At 40.7% G+C, this 21,342-nt stretch overlaps 2 protein-coding genes across 5 annotated transcripts; one reads left to right on the plus strand and one right to left on the minus strand.

Annotated features, from left to right (window-relative positions):
- The first annotated feature begins 103 nt into the window (after positions 1 to 103).
- Positions 104 to 7,043, plus strand: LOC105040894 (uncharacterized). 4 transcript variants are annotated; one of them, XM_073252910.1, is made up of 4 exons: positions 104 to 486; positions 4,959 to 5,201; positions 5,307 to 5,473; positions 6,879 to 7,043. In XM_073252910.1, exons 2-4 carry the CDS (start codon positions 5,017 to 5,019, stop codon positions 7,007 to 7,009), a joined length of 483 nt encoding a protein of 160 aa, XP_073109011.1. In that variant the 5' UTR covers positions 104 to 486; positions 4,959 to 5,016; the 3' UTR covers positions 7,010 to 7,043. The 4 variants fall into 4 exon arrangements, 2 of the variants coding, with proteins under 2 accessions (XP_073109011.1, XP_073109012.1); XM_073252911.1 differs by lacking the exon at positions 6,879 to 7,043 and adding an exon at positions 5,944 to 6,658; XR_012139201.1 differs by lacking the exons at positions 4,959 to 5,201; positions 6,879 to 7,043 and adding an exon at positions 6,336 to 6,658 and having other exon boundaries at positions 114 to 486.
- Positions 7,044 to 8,738: 1,695 nt separating this feature from the next.
- On the minus strand, positions 8,739 to 11,225 carry LOC105040900 (probable L-type lectin-domain containing receptor kinase VII.2). Its single transcript, XM_010917652.4, is given in 2 exon segments — positions 8,739 to 10,248; positions 10,250 to 11,225. Coding segments are annotated over 2 exon segments (2,178 nt in total). The 5' UTR covers positions 11,195 to 11,225; the 3' UTR covers positions 8,739 to 9,015.
- Positions 11,226 to 21,342: the final 10,117 nt, after the last annotated feature.

Below are 21,342 nucleotides of genomic sequence, written 5' to 3' on the forward strand. Positions count from 1 at the left end.
GACGAGATTGGCAGGATTGACGGGCTCGGTGCAATACACACAATGATGGGCTTACAAAGCGTTTTTATTAATAATAAACCATGACTCACCCAGAGGCCGTTGGATTCCCCCCACCGTGCACGTGCTATACAGCGAGATTTACTGCGGCCGCAGTTGAAGGCGCGCCGTCAACCCAAAAACCCTTTTCTCTTGAGGCGACCTCACTAGGGTTTTGCTCTCTCACTTCGCCTCGCGTTTCGATCTCCCCGCATTTCGATCGCTCCCAAATTGATGGCCAAATTCTCCCTTGATCTCGATGACTCTCGAAGCAGAGGTGCTGGTGGCGGCGCCGATGGGACCGTTGATTCCGGTGAGATAACACGGTGCTCCTCGAAGGCAGTGCGGATGGACGCGGCGGCGGCGTCGATGAGGTGGTAGGAGGCCGTGACCATTTGGAGGGATGGAATCGGTGGCGAAGAGGAGGCTGCTGATGCCTTCGTGAAACCGGTAAACCAAGCTGTTTTCTTTAGTTCTTGATATTCTTTGGAAATTTGTAGTGTGTACACACACACGAGAAATTTAGAGATTTTGTAGGATCTTAGACTAATTCATTGAATTAGTTATCGAAATATTTATTTTATTAATCAATACATTAATGTATCCCACCCTATTTGCAGAACTTGTCGCAATTGTTTGTTCTCAGTTTTTGTTTATTTTGTGGTGATTCAAAATTTCGTATCTTTCTAATGTTTAACTAAAAAGTTCATATTCCAAGAACTCCCAAAATCTTTTGAAATACACCAAAACTGATAACTTCAGCTGATTCACAAAGCTAAAATATAAAATTGAAAATTTTTATGAGCTATTGGCATTAGAAAGCACAGTGTCATAGATTTAGCTAACATATCAGACGCTTTTCAAGACATGTTTACAGCACCCTCTATGCCTGTTTTTATCAAGGTTTAGTCCATCAAAGACTACACATGCTTGCTTGAGAACGTTTACCAGGATCCATTGCGTTAGTCAAAAATCATATGTGAAAGTACATAAAGGAAAAAATTTAATGATTTTTGCATTGAAGGAAAATGATTATAGGATGAAACACCTAATTTACGTGCTGGAAAAATCTTATTAAAGTTTTTTTTAAAAAAAAGCTACCATGATTTTTGAATCTGTTAACAAGGTTTTCAGATGTCTCAGGCTGTGAATTTCACCTGTATGCTTGCTTTTTTTTTTTTTTTTTTTTTAAATGGATTAACATATATTACTATAAACCATGACAAAGTTGCCCAGAAATAGATAGAGCCATTCTTTTGATTTTGAATCGATCTTCTCTAAGATTAGATTATGCTGTCACATGTTTAATATGCACATGCTTGACATGATATGGAAACTATGCAGAATGCAATATATATTATAGTTGATGTGTACACTGACCCTCTTTATAGAAGAAAGACAATCAAGTCCTAAAATACTGTTATCCTGACCAAGCATCCGGAGTTAATTCGAGGAGTAGGATTAATGCAATGTAGGATATTCTTATGTTAAGGCAAAAATTTTCCCAGCCTGACATTCTTGATCACATTCAAAGTAGGACATATTATCGCTTATAACAGGGGTGGATTTTTCATTTATTAAGTCAGTTCGATCTAAATATATTGAAGTGGGACAAAATGTCAGTATAATTGTAATGAGCAAGTGCCATTTATGGAACTTTCTACCATTCATGAGTATCCTTTTGTGTCTAACTAGCAACGTATATAAATTCCAATTGACTGGGCACTTTTAAATCATTCCTTGTAACTTCTATCACATCTTCTCAAGGGCCTTTTTTCTTTCTTTACCAACCCTCCTCAAATCTGTCTTTCTTTTTTCATTTGTACATCCTCTCCAAAGGAGCACTCCTCCTGAGGAGCAGATTTGTGGCCCCAGTCTAGCTATCACTAATAAGGATTTTTCCTACAATAGCCATCTGCACAAAGGTTTTGATCATATAAAAACACAATAATATTTTCAAGTGTACTGAGTCCTCAAGATTCTGAAGAACCGTGGAAGGATCAAAGCAAAATGTCATAATTGTAAACACACATACTTAATAATATTTTGAAATGTACTGAGTCCTTAAGATTCTGAAGAACTCTGGAAGGATCAAAGTAAAGTTTCATAACTGTAACAGCCTATTATCCTCATCCTTTGGCATCTCTTTTAATATGGTCTTAGAAATTGACAATAGAAATGATTATCCTATTCCCTATAGAGATGGAGGTTGGGTGGGTTTTTTCTTGGCACCCAACCCATCCTGAACCCTAATAAGACCCATTTAGCATATCCCATAGGGTTTGGGATTTAAAATTAAAATTCGTTCGGGTTTGGGATGGGTTTAGGATTTTTGCCTCTTGGGTACCCACTATCCGAATCCGATTATGTATATTTTATAATTTTTTATAAAATATATAATATAATAGGAGGATGAGATGGTTTGAACTTTGAATCCTTGGATTGCCCAATGACTACCTTAACCAATAAGGCACAATTTGGCCCTCCTTATAAGTTGATTGATAACATATTTATACCTTTAAACTCATATCTATAAATACCAATAGAAAATCCCAGCCATCATATAAGCCTTCTCGGCCGCCACTCCAAGCCTCCCACCTGATTGGGAATCTTGAGGATGGAAAAAACAGAGGAAAAATAGGGGGAAAACATAGGAAAATCAATGAAAACAAAGGAAAGACAGAAAAAATTAAAAGATAAGACCTTTTCCCACATAGATTGGTTTCTTTTTTTTTTTTGGCTTCTTTTTCTTTCAGTTCATTCTCATTTTTGGAGATCTTTGGGGAAGGAGAGCACCTTAGGGAGATCGGAGGGGTTTCTTAGGTTTCGGTTGGGGTTTTTTTCTCAAGCACATGGGATATTGTGCGAGTTGTGGCGGTGTGAGTTGGTCCCTTGAGTTTTTGAGAGCTTGATCTTGGTAGAAGCATGATATTTTGTAGGGTTTGGGGATTTTTGATCGAAAGGATTCTACTTTGGCTACAAAATTTTCAGTTTATGAAGTTTATTCTCATTGGTAATATGAACATGAACAAGGGTTAGTCGGGCAGGTTCGGGTACCTGGTGGGCATACCAATTTTCAATGGGATGGGTTTGGGATTTTTGGTTAATTCATAATCAGGTTTGTGATGGGTTCGGGTAGCAAGATTTTATTATGGGTTCGGATACATGTAGGGCAAATTTTGCAAGCACCCTACCCATTGCCATCCCTAATTCCTCATGATAAGGTCACTCTTGCAGATTTGGTTTCATAAATGTTGTTTCCATCCCGGAAATATAAAAAGGCCCTGGGGCTAAGAAGCATGCAAATATTATGCTGTCAAAACATGAATACTTATCATTGGCTGGTTGGTACCTAAACAGTGAGCATATAATTTGCAGTCATTGAAAGCTTTAGGATTAACATGGAATCATGGAGAGGGCATATTTCCATTGTTTTGGATTCACTGTTCCCAGAACTTCACAATGGAGACTTTATTGTGATGTTTAAACGCAGTGATAAATCAATATCTTCTCACATCTGCATGTGGTCTTAAACTAACAACCTTGCAATCTTGAAAGATTGTCTGGGCAAGACTATAGCAGACAAAGCAAGTGCAACATACTTATTTTGATTTTTGTATGTAGATCTCCAATATGATGTCCTATAATCAGGATCCTGATCTTGCATTGGAGTTTGACAAGATAATTAAAAAAGAAACATGGTTGACTGCACTGCATCAATCAGTATCTCATCTCTTCTTTGCTCAAATGGTATTGCCAGCTGTAGTTGTATCCATCCACCTCTGCTGAAGTTATTATGCTGTAATTGCCAAAAATATTTGTAAAATATAAAAAGAAAACTGGTTTAGCTAATTTTACTTTGGATGTCTCTTGGTCAAAACTCCATTAAAAATGGAACTGATTAAGAAATTAAGAAATTGCTTATCAATTTTTTCTCTAGCATGCTTCTAAGTCACACAGTCTGACAATAAAATGCTTCTTGATGTCATTTGGGTTTTCTTTAGTTTCTTTCATACTAAAATATAGTCAAAGCTAAACTTCTTCAAATGAAAGGAAATTGTTTTTTTTACAGTTGTGTAAAAGGCTAACAATAGCTCCAGGAATTAAATTTGAAACATCAAAACTTACTCTTGTCATAGGCTTTGTAACTAAAAGATGGTAACTCAGTCATGGATGCTGCACTAGCGCACAGGTATGAGTTCCAGAATTGGAATAAAACAAGAGAGGAGGTACATATATTCACACATCACATACAAATAGGTGTCTGGCAAATATAATCATGGACAGAACTCATTAATTTGAAGCGAAAGAAGAGCCTGAATATTAAGAGTGATGGACATAGATATACTATATATGAAAATTAAAGAATAATAAAAAAAAGAAATGATTTTGTGTGAGTTCTTTCAACTATCTTCAACATGGAGTGGCAGGTGGTTTAGGTGCACTATATATGAAAATTAAAAAATAATTAAAAAAAGAAATGACAAGTTCTTTCAACTATCTTCAACATGGAGTGGCAGGTTAGGTGCATTACTTGGGTATATTACAGTGTGTGTCTCATGGAAGTCCTGTGTAAAGGGAGCAAAATAATTTTTTCCACTAGTGGGATATACAATTTGTTGGAGTTGATAGTTTTTGTGCCGTTGCTTGCTGTGAGGACTTGCAGTGCATCATTGTTTTCCTGCTTTTGTGCTTTCCAAAAGTTTGAAACTTAATTTATTGTTCTCTTCTTCTCTTTCTTTTGTTCTCTTTTTTCTGTAGCTGGTAAGCTTTTGATTTTATGTTGATATTGTTGAGTGGGCATGTTAAATTTGACCTTTTCCAGTCCATGTATTTTTTTCCCATTATTTAGATGTCTATGACATTTTTTCTTTTTCAAAATTCCACTTTTCTTTTGAGTTCTATGAGTGCAATACCTTTAGGGCCTTTTTGGAAACATCCTGCTGGAGGATCTGGCAGGATGGGTGGACGAAGAGCAGCATGAAGGAGAGAATGCAATGGAATGAGATGGAAAGAGGGCACACGGGTGTCGCAGGCCCCAATTCCTGTGGGAAGGGGAAAAAAAACCTCAAGAGATCTTTTTATTTTTCCTTCCAGCAGCTATTGGGACATGCAGCCTCCGCATACTCTCCCTTCCCTCTTGCTGGCCTATGCTGCCGAATCTGGTAGAATTTACGGAAACATATCATCAGTTATTAAAATGTATCTCCTTTGTATTTAGAAATTCCAATTCTAGAAGCACTCTGATCAGATTTTGCCCTCTTGGTCAGGAGATTTGGGAAAAATCATCTTTTCATTGGCCAGAATATTTGGTCATGGGAAAGCTTGAAGGCGACAAGGTCATTACTCCAAGTTTTACCGTGCCCATTCAGTGATGTTGATCTGATGCTCGGTTATGTTCTGAATACCAATGTTTCGGAGTGGATGGGAGAGGAAGGTAACCCTTCTACAGTTCTACCATTAGTCTCTCGACAAACCATTAAATAATTGTCTCAAACTAGATATTCCTGTATCCCCTTTATCTCTAGTCTCTCTACAGACAGGTATTGGTTTCATTTGTGATGACATTGGAGCGCAACAAATGGTTAAATAGCTAAATTATTGCATTGAGTTGGTTACCATAATCTATTCACCTTTCAGCCTGTAGGCAATCAAGTAGTCACTATCAGTAAGATCATTTTAAGCATTGATAATATGGAGTTGAATTGTGAATATCTAACCTTTCCATTTTCTCTCTTTCTGGTTAGAGTATCAGGCCTTTGTCAATGCATTTATATATTTGCTATGTTGTCAAAGGCATCAAGTCGTCATCAAGTTAATATTTCTATTGCTGCATCATCTTTTTCCTGGTAATAGTTGCATCATAAATTTCAATTTCCCCTTAATATAAGATGATGATGCTATCAGGTCCCTGTGGCAATAATGCTGCTGCTTCTTCCAAGGAAAACCGCTAGTAGTTGTCTTTCCTCGCACGGAAGTGTGACTTTGATGATGGCTCCTTGCCTCCGAATTCTTAGTGTTAATTGTTTCTATTGCCTTACCCTCTTCTATCTGCATGGACTTCTACATAAAATAGGCTTGCTTTCTGGTTACTCTCTTGTTATTAATTGTTTGGTCATGGATTCGTAGATGGATTGATGCATACTAGTTCCCATGTCTTGTGCTGGCTGACAATATAGCTTCTTTAACGCTTTGGCATTAACATGCCAAATTCACCAACGCGCATTCAGTTTATTATTTAAGGTCATTAATTTTGATACTGAAACCAGCTCCACAACTAGCTACAACTCTTGTATCAGCATGAACAGGGTCAAAGAGGTATGCCAAAGGAAAGGGCTGTTCAGTGAGAATGCCGCAAGAGAAGTGTCACTGGTGTGGGTAGCTGCAAGCGCTGTTGTAAAGGGGGTATGCATAAATTTTTAGACACCAACAATTCAACTGGCATATAGAGAAACCAATATCTACTGCATGTGAATCACATCGATGATTTTTGCCCTCATGGTTTTGACTAATTCTATATACAATATTTTACTTTTTTTATTTGTATGATCAAAAGGGTGGACCTAACTCCACCCATGCTTGTTAGGCTGAATGCATTACGGCTGCTCTCTTCCTTTTGCAACTGGAGTGGATATGCGCATTTTATCGGTTCTTTGACCTGGAAGAAGTTGCACTAATTGCAACTGGTTTCATCACCGTTTAAAAACAGCTGGTCGTTATGTTAGCTTTCTTGAAGATAGAGATCTTTAAATTCGAGAAAGAAGGGTCTAACAGTCAAACAATTTGGTTATTTTAATTGATCTCGCTTTTGGCTTTTCTTTCCTTTTTGTGGTTCAAAATAGCAAATGAAGCCAAGGCAACCACTCTAAGCTATCCCATACTAACAGAGCTTTGTCAATTGTGGGAACACAAATGGCTTCTGACAAACCACGATGGATGGGTCAACAAGAACAATGAGGACAAGATTACTTGACAAGCTAGAGAATAAACGGCCAATGGTGGATTTTCATCTTGATAGCTTGGGACGCAATCAAAATAATAAATCAGATATATTAACTGTTGACTGTTCTTTTCTATTATTACATAATTGGATGTAGCAACCTGGAAACGCTATGTACATTTTTCCTTTTTTTTAGGGATGGCAAAATTAATCCGATCCGATGGGTATACACCCTACCCGAACCCGGTCAAACTCGAAAAATAGGGTTTGACTGGGTTTGGGTTCGGGTTTGGGTAAAACCCGAAAACTATAGTATGGGTATGGGTAGGGTATGGGTAGTGCTATTTTCTATCCGAACCCGATCCGAACCTATGGATATGGGTAATATCCGAACCCATATCCGAATATATATACATATATATATATATATACATATATATATATACATATATACATATCCGAATATATATATACATATACATATATACATATCCGAATATATATATATATACATATACATATATATATATATATATATATATACACACATATATACACACACATATACACACACACATATATATGATCTCTCTCTCTTTCTCTCTCTCTCTCTATATATATATAATTATATATATGTATGTATGTATATGTATGCATGCATATATGTATGCATGCATGTATGTATGTGTGTGTTAGAAGTGTGTATGTGCGTATGTATGGATGTATGTATATATAATTGGTAATTCTATTTTTGATTGATAGTATGCATAAAATTATTTTACTTTTTTTTTTGGTATAGAATGGATGGGTATGGGTTGGGTATGGGGCGGGTATGGATTGGGTATGGGGAAATGGGTTACCCACGGGTATCTCCGAACCCGTTGGGTATGGGGATGGATATCTTTTTTCTTACCCGATTGGGTATCGGGTAGGATTTGGGTATAGGGTATTAAGTTCGGGTTTGGGGATGGGTAGTATACTACCCGATCCAAACCCTACCTATTGCCATCTCTATCCCTTTTTCTCTTTTTTTTTTTGGGGGGTGGGGGAAGGAGAAGGATAGCGGTCGCTGCACTCTTGTGGGAGACGTTATTAGACCATTAAGTTCCATCACCTTAGTTGGTAAGTTGTTCTTTCATTCCCCAAGCCGCCGCCCCGATTTCGTAATTCATTATCTTGTGATTGATGGAAATTTCTGTCCTTTCCAGCCACTTCTGATTGGCGACCCTCAAAGATTTTTTTCTTATAACATCTGTGACTTGAATACATCTAGGCATCCTATTAGGTCATTAATAATCACGGGAGCTAATCCCAAGTTTCTAAACAATCTCGGCCTGTCATGCCCAAGTTTGACAATCCACTCAAAACGTTTTCCATCCCGCTGAAACAAATTTCTAAACTCGATCATGCATCCTTTGTCCTTCGTACCATTCGTACCAATTGTTCTACGAAAAGCGACGCAGAACTACTCTGAAAAACCACATTTGAAAGCGATTGAAACGTCCGGAGTACAACTAATCTTGCGAATAATTTTATAAATATTCTTCGTGTCAAACCAATACAACTAGAAAAGAAATACGTGAGAGCATAAAGCTCTTTCCGAAATGCTAAACTAAATCCCCAAAAACAACATTTAACAATCCTAATAATTTAATCCTTTTCAGTGGGGGAGGCCGGGAGGGGGAGAAATTGTATCATCTCCATCCCTCACCGTTCTTTTTTTTTAAAAAAAAACTTCAAATCTAGACAATTTAAAAAAAAAAAAAAAATCTCACAATTTCATAACAGACGCGTTCCACCGCTCGTGTCAGCGGCCCTCCGTGATGATGTCCGAATCGGAGAGCGTCATGGAGCTGGATAGCGACTGCCGAAGTTCCTCGAAAGTCAGGTGCTGGTGGGTGCCGGTGGGCCCCCAAATCTCGGACCGGGCTCCACTGTCCCCGAACCCAACCTCGCGTCCAGAAGCCACGCCTCCCCGCTCTCCCCATCTTCGCCGTCCGCTTTCTCATCACCGGCCTCCAGCGCCCTCGCCACCTGCCTCATCGTCGGCCTCGCCGCCGGGTCGACGACGGTGCATGCCAGTGCCAGCGCCACCACCCGCTCCGACTCCGCCTCGTCGAACCCCACCACTCCCTCACACTTGGGTCCACCACTGCCGCCACCGCCAGCCCCCGCGCCCACCCAACCAGCGGCGGCCGCCCCTCCTCCACAGGCCTCCGGCCGGAGACCACTTCCAGCGCCAGAACCCCGTAGGCGTACACATCTGTCGCCACCGTAGCCCGGCCGCTCCGAAACAGCTCCGGCGCCAGGTACCCCGCAGTCCCCACCACCCGGGTCGTCCCAGGCGCCCGGCCGTGTGGGTGGGCTCGCGCCAGCCCAAAGTCACCGAGCCGGCCGGCCATCCACCGGTCCAGCATCACATTACTTGACTTTATATCCCGGTGAATCACACGCGCCTCCCCCCAACCCTCGTGCAGATAAAGCACCGCCGCCGCTATGTCCTTTAAAATCCTCACCCTCGATCCCCAATCCAACGGTTCCGATGCAGCGTGGAGCCAATTATCTAAGCTCCCATTCTCCATATAATCGTACACCAGGATCATAATTTCGTCGCCGCTGCCGCCACCGGCGGCCGGATCTCGGCGCGTGCGGCACCAGCCGCGGAGGCCGACGAGGTTCCGGTGCTTGAGCCGGCCGAGGCTGGAGACCTCCGCTGCGAATTGCCGGGCTTCGTCGGCGCCGCTCTGCGAGAAGACCTTCACCGCGACCTCGGCGCTGGCCAAGATCCCCTTATACACCCTACCGTTGCCGCCGGAGCCAATCAGGTTCTTAGCAGAGAATCCGTCTGTGGCAGCGAGGATCTCTCGGTATCCAATCCGATGCGGCCAGTACTCCAATTCCCAATCCTCCATCGCCCCGTCGCCTCCTCGCCCCTCCTCTTCTATGATCCTATTTTTTCTCCAACGACGGCGGCGAAGAACCACTAACAGAGCCGCCGCCACGCCGGAGACCACGAATATTGCGGCCACGAGTGAGATACCCGCGATGAGGGCTTTGGATTTCAAGCTGGATCCTGGCTGCGATGGCTTGAAATTGGGGAGATCGGAGGTGATGAGGCCGTCGGCGGCGGAGAAATTAGAGTTGCTGAAGCTCCAGCCCAGGATGCGGTGGTGCTCCACCAGCATCCCGGTGGCGGCGCAGAACCCCACGAACATCTCGTTGAGGAAGACGGCGGAGAGATTCAGAGGGATGGAGATGAGGGGGACGGCGGGGCTTCCGGCCGAGGGTGGCGGGGGCCATGGTGACGTTGAGCCGTCCGCCGGAGTAGTCGACCCAGGCCTGGTAGTTGGAACCATCATTGAGGGTTAGGTTGACGAAGGGGGAGGAGGGATCGTCTGGCCAATAGCCGGCGGGGTAGGCGGCGACGGAGGTGAGGGAATTGACGTCGACACCAACGTGGTTGGCGTTGATGTCGTTGAACTCCTGGTTCTCGAAGACGTCGAATTCGATGGCGAGGACGCGGGAGGCGGTGTCGCCGTCCGTGGTCATGTTGAAGAGGCCGAGGTGCTGGGAGGAGGTGGCGCCGAGGGTGCCGGCGGCGGGGGCGAAGAGGAAGGCGAGGCCGTGGCCAGGAAGGACGCCAGGGATGGGGGCGATGGAGAAGAGGAAGGATGTCGAGAAGGGGAGCACGCCGCCGGCGGAGGCGGAAGACTTGGCCGGAACTTTAGACTTGTAGAGGGCGCGGCCGAGGGAGAAGGCGGATGCGTTGGTGAGGGAGAGGTAGCGCCGGCCGGTGCCGGGCTTGAGAGTAGCGTCGCCGTAGAGGTTTAGGTCGGCGGGCTCGAAGCCGTTGAAGATGAAATCGACAGCGGAGGATGGAGGGTGGTAAAGGACTGATATTAGGAGTGATAAGAGGAGTATCGGCGGTGTCCTCATGAGAGTAGAGAGCACCAGCACCGGCGGCCGCTCTCTCGCCAAGGCAGGGTGTTTTGTAAGGTCCTCTGACGTAAAATGGCCATTTTGCCCTAATTCTTGGAATGAAATATGATCGGCTGTAGCGGTAAAGCCACGAAAAATATCTGAGAGACGGGGTCTATTGGGTAATTTTACTTTCTTCGTGTGAAAGGTTCTTTTGGGGGAGGGCGGGCGGCAGCGGCGTAATCGGATAGAAGGTCCAGTCGTGGGGACGTTACCGAAGAGTGAGCACGTGCGGTGCATATGGGACGAAGAGTAAAGATTGCATGCGTGCCCAGACCCTAGGATTAGAAACAGAGGGTTAAGAGACCATGGTTATGGATTGATCCTGTGGCTGCCACGTCACCGTATATTTTTGTTTATTCGACGATCGTGATGTTGGTCAAAGAAGGACAGCGCCCCTAGGAGGCGTCGAACCTGAAGAGAGGTCGGTCGCAGGCACCTGAACTCGGTCGGTGTATAGTCCTGGGGAGCATTAAGAAATCAGAGCGCGGATACGCTGAAGTGCATTGCAATATCTGTGGTGGCAGATTATACATTCATGCGGCGTGCATTATTTGTAGTGTGATGGACGGTCAATATAATGCACCGTATACGATGGTGCATTGCATGTGCAGTAGAGGAGCTGGATCCAAGAAACTAGATCCTACAGTACGTGCACCATATCAATCGTGCATCTCAATTTTAACGGGTCTCATTTTATCATGCGCTCATCTCGGAGTATCGCTTAGCCAACTTATCATGATCTGTTTCTAATGCACTGCTGACGTGATGCATACTTCTCAGGTGCATTTTTGTCTGACTTTAGTGCCATATCATTGATGAGGAAGAAGCAGCATCTCATTGATGCGAAGGAGCAGAGTCAAGATATGGTTGGTGGTTTTGGATCTTAATTTACAACCAGCAACATCAGCTATTTGGATCTCTTTGTTCAAAGTCTTTTATATAAGATAAAATAATATTTCAATGTCTACAATGTTTACTTTGGCAGTCGACCTACATGGATGGCTACAATGTACTTAAACAGAACGAGGGTGATAAATCAACATAATTATTGATGACCTCAGTGTTACACAGTAGCTATATCATCTGTTAATTGGAGTTTGAGTAGTATCATCCATAAGAGTTTGCCTCAAATAGCTAAATTACAAAAAGCACTATATATATATATATATATATATATATAATATATATATGTGTGTGTGTATGTGTGTGTGTGTGTTTGTTGGGGTAGAGGGGGATAGATTTGAGTAAGATCGATCGAATTTGAGCTTGATTCGATTAGATCAAAATTGGACAATGAAATTTCTACATCGATGATCCAAACTATTAGATGTGATCTACTACCTCAAAACTGTTTGCACATAAGAAATTATATGATTTGAAAATCTCTAGCTTATGCATCAAGTGATCAAAAGATATATTTAATTCAATTTTATTTAGATCGTCCAATTTTTGACTACTTGACTATTTGATGCATAAATTATGAATTTTCAAATCATATGATTTTTGTGTGTAAATAGTTTTGAGATAGTAAATCATATTCAATGACTTACATCATTGATGTAGGATCTCTATTACAAAGTTTTGATCTGAACGAATCTGAGTCAAAATCCGATCGACTCATATATATATGCGCGTGCGCGTGTGCGGATGCATGCATGCATGTATATATTTATGTACGTTCTGATAATGATCCTTGGAATATATCATATGTAGCCTATTTATATTGTAAATCTCGAAAATCATTTTCTTCAATTGCACCACTTGGGAGTTTAGTACCTAAACCTCAAACATGTCATTTGAAGAATCAAAGCCTCTTTTTCCATCTATTGAAGTCAGAACTAGAGGAGACCCGTAAGCCGGCGGCCTCCTACACCCCGATAAAGGCAAAATTCAATCCCAGGTACAACCACAAGGACTTTGCCAGCTATGCAAACACGCAAGTGTTTTGCTTGAAACGGGTCCACCAGACAAGTTATAATCTGATCATTGGTAAGTCGGCGAATCCTCTTCTGGAAAAGCTATTTGTTAGGGTAGGCGCCCCAACCTTTCACATTGTTATGATGTTAAACATGGTACCAGCCAATAAGTGCCCGGATGAGAGAGAGAGAGAGAGAGAGAGAGTTCACACGTGGTCCAGGAGAGAAAGGTGAACAATCACAAAAGTATAGGTTACTCTAGTTTAATCGATTAGTCACTACAGTAAAAAGGTATTTTACCGACGTTTTTAAATTGCATAGCTAGAACTATAATACGTCGAATTCTAAATTTTTTTTTGTGCAACCCAAAATAAAGCAAATTACCAAGCCATGAGTCGTGAAGGTTGGAATAAAGTAAGGCAAGCCACTGTTACCAAACACATTCATAATGTGAACTCTGGACTCCTGTGCAAGCTAGGGATCTATTTGGATTCATGGGCCTAAAATCTTAGAGGATTCATGATTTAGGCGTACACAATCAGAATGCCTGGGAGCCTTTGGGATGGATCAGCCCGAATCCCATAAGATAAATAAAGTGTTCCACTGGGGTAGTTTTTTTTTTTTTTATCCTATAGGACTCTTGAGTATTTCTAAATACAGACCTAATCCAATTTGATTTTTTTACAATTATATACGCCTAAATCATGAATCTCATGAGAATTTTGGGCCTATGAATCCAAATGCGCCCTGGACAGGAGAAACAAATTTCTTTCTTTTTTTTCTTTTTTTTTTGGTATCCAAGTACAGGATCTATTGTTTTCTTCAATTACACCATCCTTTTCCCTCCCAAACCATGAAGTTCTCTCTTTTTTAAATAAAAGCCCTCATAAAATCTAATCCTTGGAGATCTACCAACCCGGGATGCAAATTTAGAATAAGAGAGGAGAAAAAAAAAAAAGAAAAATTAAATATAGATCTTGAATCGCCTGGTTTCGGTCATAGCTTGTTCTACCACCAATGCAAAGGAGGAATACAAATTGAGGAGAAGAGGGGAGAATATGAATCGAGCAAAGGTGCGTCGTTGAAGCTGGTAGGTTTGCTTTGCAAATTTGGGTCTTCTGGCTGGAAAGTTGTATAGGGAGGGGCGAGAACGAGATAGAGAAACGGAGGGGAAAATAGAATGCAAATACACGGGGAGTAATTATAATATAATAAATTAGGGGGGGAGAGAGAGAGAGAGAGAGATACTTGTTTTATGGAATCCATAATTTCATAGTTGATGCTGTCATCGGGGAAGATGATAGCCCACGGTTTGGATGAAAACCGGCTGATAGGAAGAGAGGAGAAGAAAGAGAGAGAGTGGGGGTCGAAATAAGGATGAGGTGGGGGAAGAGAAGGAGAAGAAAAATATTGATAGAAGAGCTAAGAAGCGGAGGAGGATGCTGGTGAACATCTTTGGTAGAGGAGGTCGGAAGAGAAGGAGGAGAAGGAAGAGATCGATGAGAAGTGGTGGAGTCAGAGGAGAAGGATGAGTCGATGGAGGAGCAAGTATTCGATTATTCCTATTGTTATTCAATTTAATTATTTTCTTCTAAACAGCGATAAAATTTATATTTCAATAAATTTTAATTTTTGAATTAAAATAAAAATCAAATTTTCATCCACGGAGAAGTGATATTATTTATACATATAAAGACTCTTTCATAAGATATTTTTATAATTTTTAATTTTATTTTTTTAAATAAATTTATTTTTTTAATTTTTTTTATAATTTTTTTTTATAATTCTTATAAATATTTTTTTTATTTGATATTTATTTTGAATCTTAGGTCAGCATAATCGATTTACTCTGTGTAGCATATCATTGTACAGTATTTACTCGGAGGCTATATAAAACATCTGAACCCACATAAAAATATTAAATCTATATTTAAAAATTACTTATCAAGTTTAAACTTTTGATTCATACCAAACTAAAATTTTGATTAGTTCGGTTGCCTCATGATATACATCTTAGTATGTTCTCTTTAGAGTTTATATAGATTTAGTGCCGTGGAAATTTGAACCCTGCAAGGTTTACAAAATCCAAATTCGATGGCATAATCAAGTTTTTAGAGTCAGCTTCAAAATTTACTTATCAAGTTTAATTCTATTTAAACTAGACTAAAAGTTTGATAGCTTCATAATAATTTATTAAAATATCATGCTTTAGATATTTTTTTTACTTTCATTGGCGGACGGCATTATGATAAAATCTAATTTGATAATTACTACCATGTTCATAGTTGTGATAAATTTTCATGGCACAGAAGTTCACCCGACATGACCATTGCTCATGGCCTTTGGCACAAACCATCATCTTAGATTGATTCTTGTCTAAATTCAATAGATTATATGCAATAAAATAAAATGTAAAGATGCAAAAGCAAAACACATACGCCCTATATATATATATATAATATATATATATATATATAGAGAGAGAGAGAGAGAGAGAGAGAGAGAGAGTAGAACTTGACTATTCTCATATAAATCTCTACTCAGATTTGATTAGGTCTAGATTGGACGATGGATGTTCCATATCAATAATATGAGATATTGGATTTGATCTACTACATCTAGATTATATATTCACAAATCAAAAACCATATCATTTCAAGATGTATGATCTATGCATCAAATGATCAAAAAAATAAATAATCTAAATAATATATATATATATATATATATATATATATATATATATATATATGTTGTGTGTGTGGTGTGTGTGTTAATCGCTTGATGCATAGACCAAGTATCTCCAAATCATATATTTTCTATAAATAATTTAAAAATAGTAAAGTATATTTAATAATTTCGATCATCGATGTGAGACCTCTAGTACTCTCTCTCTCTCTATATATGACCGGATTTGAGTAGAGATCCATTTGAGTGTAGCTAAATCTAGTACTCTCTCTCTCTCTCTTTATATATATATATATATATATATATATATATATATATATATATATATATATATATATATATATATATATATATATATATATATATATATATAGACACACACAAAAATTCATAGTACTCATGTAAAATATTTTGGAATTATTTATTATCCTAATGTTGGACATGACCATATCCAAACCTGAGCAAGATTCGTTTGGTTTTTAGGATTCCAACTTTATTTTTCTTACAATGAAATTTGGTTACCAGCAATCATATATAAAGCTCAGTATTCTTATGTTATTTGACCTTCTTTCAATTCCAAACAACCTTACAAAATTCATTCCTTGGAGGATTTCTCTAAAGTGGAAAAGCAAAACTTAATGTACAAAGAGAAATCAAAATGCACACATTGTCCGTGGTGATTGACTCACATGCGGAGTCAGGGCATGAGCCAATCATCATGGATGGTGCACGCGGTTCTGCACCATCTGCAGTGCACCAAAAATTTCTCAATACACAAATCATCATCCATCTAAACCAAAAACATTAGTGGGCTCATGATGAGAGTGGCCCAGTGGACTTATGGTCATACAAGCTTTCAAGCTTCTTCTCCTCTCAGGGACATAATCATCATTGGAAACCAACCAGTGCAGCTTGATGCTATCATTTCAAATTGTTAAGATGGATTTAATCTTCTATTTGATACGAAGGATGAATAGAGAAAAGATGGATAAAAGAGAAGATGAATCTCGATCCATCCATCCTTTCATATATTTGATGAAACATAAAAAGATAGATGAAAATGATTCTCTTCTTTGTTTGGCCTAGAAGGGATGAAAAAAAATAAATGATATTTATACAATATTTTTACTAGACTATTTTTCGATAAAAATATTATTATTATCAATATATAATACTTATTTATACTAAAAAAGAAAATAATGTATAAACTTATAGTCTTTATAATATATAATTATATTCGAATTATATAAATATTTAATTTAATTTAATGTATGATTTTATAAATTAATTATCAATGAATTAACTATATATTAATTTTTAAATAACTAATTAATTTATAATTTAATTTAAATAGTTATATAAATAGTTAATTAAAAGTAATAAAAAATATAGAAATTGAAGATAATTCTAATTATTTAATTAGTATTATCAAAATTATATACTAAAATTAAAATAACTAGTAATAAAATTAGTAGTATATGATTAATAGTGTATATAAAAATATATATAAATAATATGAATAAAAAATAAAAAAAATATTATAGTTTTATTAAAAAATTAATGAGAAGTGGTTTTGTAAATGCAAGAATCCGTACATTCATCAATGTTCTATTCATCCTTTCTTGTATGCTCTCAATTTGGGAGGATGCAAATTAATGGGTTAAGATGGATGGATAATTTCTCATTTTTTATCTATCCTTCATGCAACTTTTTAATGAAACAGTGGATGAAGACCATCTATCCTTCTAATCTTATCCATCCATTCTCTCATGACACAATCAAATAGGGGGTAAAAGTCTTGTCCAAGAGGTAGTATGTCTAACGGCAATAGACCCCATAATTTAGCAGGTGGTCTTTGCCTACCAGCAATAATTCTAGCTGCATCCGTGGCCCAAAATCTAGACTTAATTTTTTTAAAAAAATTAAGTACATTCAATTCAATAATAGACATCAAATAAATCCTGGTCTGGAAGGTAAAATCTTTTACCAATTTAGGCGGGGGACAAGGTTTGAATTCAAAAGATATCGGCCCTTGCTTCAGACCCTTGATTATATTGAATTCCAGATCCACAGGTGACTTGGAATACCGGCCCCAGCTTCAAGCAATGGAGTGGATACACGGTAGCATGTGAGGAGTAGCTTCTTGTAGTCTCAGAAAAGAAAAGAAAAAATATTAGTGATTGTTCAAGCTTGGGGTTGGGCTATGGCCGATTGCATATATAAGCTAAGGGTCCCTTTACAAGACAACCAGCAGACACTTCCTACTTGTGAATGCAATTTTTATAATGGCTCATAATACAAGCATATTATTTTTGTTTAATTGGATGCAGGCCGGGGTTGCTAGCTAATAAAAATTTGCTTCGTGTAAATTATAGGAATTTTCTACATCTAGAATTGCAGGATATTATCATTCATCATAGGGTAGTTTGGACAATATTGGACTGATATATGTAAACGTTTCCATAAGGAAACGATCAAATTTCATATCCAAAGATGTACATCAGTCAAGAAGCAAGTTAGGTGGGTAAGTAGATCTCTGCCTTTTATTTTACCTGATTTTTCTCCTATCCTATCTTTTCTCCAAGCTTGTTGTGTAGTTGATTTCCATCAACCCTCCTTTCGATATGGCTAATTTTGTTGAATTATTTGTCTTAACTTATTTTATTTTTTGTCTTGTCATTTTTATTTTGTTTTAGATATTTCAATCTCTGAGACTAGCCTTCTATGATCAACCTAGATTGAGTTTGCATATGATCAGTCCAGATTGGTCCTGAGATTACTCATCATATGATCTGAACAGTTGTTTCATGACCATGATATATCTAGCAGCATATTGATCAAATGCGTGAGACTCTTAATTGTGTATGTCTGTGTGTGTACTCTAATATGCATGAAGAATATGATTATATGAAATTTTTAGGTTCTAGATATTATTGACTTTTCGCTGATACTCATAATAATAGGATATATTTAGTCACGAGTAAATTAATTTATTTCAGATAATATAGGTATACAAAAATTTAGAGCTTCCCTAAATTTTGCTCAGTACAGAGTCAATCTAATAGAACTTAGATGCCATGGTAACCTGAAGGTCCTTGGAGGCATAAACTTAAGGAGCCCTAGACAATCCTTTTGGTTGATCAATCATATATTTACTCAAGTAATTGGTAACAATCAATATCTTCCAGATGCAATGAACCAGAACGTTTGCTTTCTTCTTGGTAATCACAAAATTATGCATGCTTGCTGCTGGTGGATCCCTTTTCTTGTTTAACCATCACCCACTTTGGATATGACCACTGTTGCGGTCAATCTCCCCGTCGTCCGATCGCCGGGGTCGCACACCTGCAAAAAAAGTTCTCACTGATCGGAGATGCCTCCGGCGGGGACCCTCCGACGGTCAAGTCAGAGAAGAGACTAGGCAATAGTGGAATTCAGCAAGAGGGAGAGAGAGCTAGAGAGCTCAAGAACTTAAAGGCGCTTCAGAGAGCTTGAGAAAGCTTGCTTAAAACTTACCAAAACTGTTGCATTACCCCGTTTTATAATAGAATGCGGTATGGTCCCACCATTAATGGTGCAGACAACTGGAGAGTTGTCAAATCATCGGAGACTGTCAAATCGGCGTGGGTTGTCAGGTCATTAACCCATGTCCTTAGCAGGACAACGCCCCACAGCGGTCGTACGGCATGTCTTTGGCAGAAGAACAGCCCATAGCGGTTGTACGGCATTTGTACGGCCTGGCCGACTGTATATCGGTATTCGGCTGTCGGATCCGAGGGTAAGTCGGCGTACAGGGGTCAGTCGATATATCCTAACAGTTGCCCCCCCCACTCCTGAGTCGGATGTCGTGTTGGCTAGCGTTTCCATGTGGGTGACGATTTCGGACGAAAGGAGTGGTTTTCCGTCACGTTTGCTCCGACTCTGGCGACCGTATCAACGAACGATCCGATGTCAGACGTCCCATTGAGAATGCAAACCGCCGTCTCCTTGGAAACGCGAATAGCCGCCTCTTTGGGAATGGAACCGCCGTCTCCTCGGGAACACGAACCGCCATCTCCTTGGGAACACGAACCGCCGTCGGTTAATGAATTCCGAGATGCGATTTTTTCACCACGTATCAGGGGGCTATTAGACCGAAACCATTCATGCGGATGGAGACGACGTGGCTCGATCTAGAGGCAGGTGTGTCGAACCGTCGGACCGAGGAAGGGCCAGGTGCTGCCATGTGTCGACATCCGAAAAACCCTCGTTCGGCGTGCTTTCATCTCGACCGTCGAAGGGCCTTATATATATGCAGGCACTTACATCCAAAATTTTACTTTTTGCTGTAAATCTGTTTCTGGCGCTGAGGCCCTGTCGAGTTGTCTCCTAGTTCAGGTAGTTGTTTCCGTCCTCTTCCTTTGAAAGCTCTTCTCGAAGTTTTTTCCATTCTTGTCTCCTTGCATCCTTTCTCCTTTGGCATTTTTCTTTTTGTTCTCCTTTTTGGGGCTAGCGTTATGGCTAGAACCTCTCCACGAGGAAGTCCGTCGGGGAACCCGACCGACGATTCCCGGTCGACCCCAGAGGTGGATGCTTCTTCGCTTTCAGGGCCGAACGTCGAACGGCTCAAGGAGCAGTACAGTATCCCGGAGCAGTTCAAGCTTTTCGCCTTTGGGGCTGAGGATCGGGTTAGCAACCCGCCTCCGGGCCAGGTGGCTTTTTATATCGAGGACCTTCGGGCAGGTCTTCGCTTTATGATTCCAGAGTTCGTCCGGAATGTCTTGGATTATTACGGACTTTGCCCGACGCAACTGGCGTCGAACTCAGTCCGGTTGATAATCAGTTTTGCTTTGTTGTGTCAGCTTTTGCCGACCTTTCCCCGCATCTCCCTCTTTCGGGCGTTCTTCATCCTCCGATCCCATTCGAAAGCCCGAGGGTGGTGGTTCTTCAATCTCTGGAAGGGTCTTTCGTTCATCACCGGTCTTCCATCGTCGATCCATGGGTAGAAGAATCAATTTTTCTTTGCTTCTTCTTCGCTACCTTGGGGGTTTCCTTCTCACTGAGGCGACCCTCAGACTCAGCCGAATGAAAACAGTCGGATGGAGGCTGGAGACCGAGAGGACTTTCACCGACTGAAAGGTGTGTCGGTGCCGAAGTAGAGGGAGCTCATCACCGAGCAAGCTCTGTACGATGCCGGCCTGAGTTCGGTTCCCCATTTAGGTACAGTTTGGTCTATCGGTTATTTTTTTTATTTTTTCATCCGTCTTCGGACCTATGCTGATTCTTTGTTGAAATTGCAGGTATGCCGCCAAGAGTAAGATTGACAGATGCCGACATTCGGCAACATGCGGCGAGGAAGAGACCGGCGCCCGGGGTCGGACCTTCGCGGCCTCCCAAGAGGCCTCAGATATCATCCCCGACCGACATTGCAATGGCAGCAGCGTAGCCCGATATCGAACGTTCGTCGGACTTTGAGCCGGTCATCGCCCTGTCGGCACCGGCGGTGCCACCCGAGGCACCGTCCGAGGAAGGGGCGGTAAAGGGGGCAGCCGAAGGAGTGTCGGCTCCCCCACCTATGGAAGAGGTTCGGGCCGAAGCACGTGAGCCTGAATGACCTGCGGCGGCTCCCGTTGCACCCTCGGGAGGAACTCAGTCGAGCTCAAGCTTCCCATCCCTCTCCAATCTTCGGGCCTGGGTGACCGATCGGGGAAGGCTCCGATGGCGCCGGCGGACGACACAAGGTCGGTGGACCGCGTCGCATCGTCCGACGTTCGGGTTTTTGAAGGAGCGTCGGCCCTAGCC

This window comes from Elaeis guineensis, chromosome 2 (genome assembly GCF_000442705.2).
Source record: "Elaeis guineensis isolate ETL-2024a chromosome 2, EG11, whole genome shotgun sequence".
In the NCBI taxonomy this organism is placed as follows: Eukaryota; Viridiplantae; Streptophyta; class Magnoliopsida; order Arecales; family Arecaceae; genus Elaeis; species Elaeis guineensis.

What these genes read in the sequence shown, in the direction of transcription:
- LOC105040894 (XM_073252910.1), top strand. Translation starts at nt 5,017, where the DNA reads ATGAAGGAGAGAATGCAATGGAATGAGATGGAAAGAGGGCACACGGGT. An exon ending in GGCCTATGCTGCCGAATCTG is followed by an intron (nt 5,202 to 5,306) that starts GTAGAATTTACG and finishes CCTCTTGGTCAG; the next exon opens with GAGATTTGGGAAAAATCATC. An exon ending in GGAGTGGATGGGAGAGGAAG is followed by an intron (nt 5,474 to 6,878) that starts GTAACCCTTCTA and finishes GGTTCAAAATAG; the next exon opens with CAAATGAAGCCAAGGCAACC.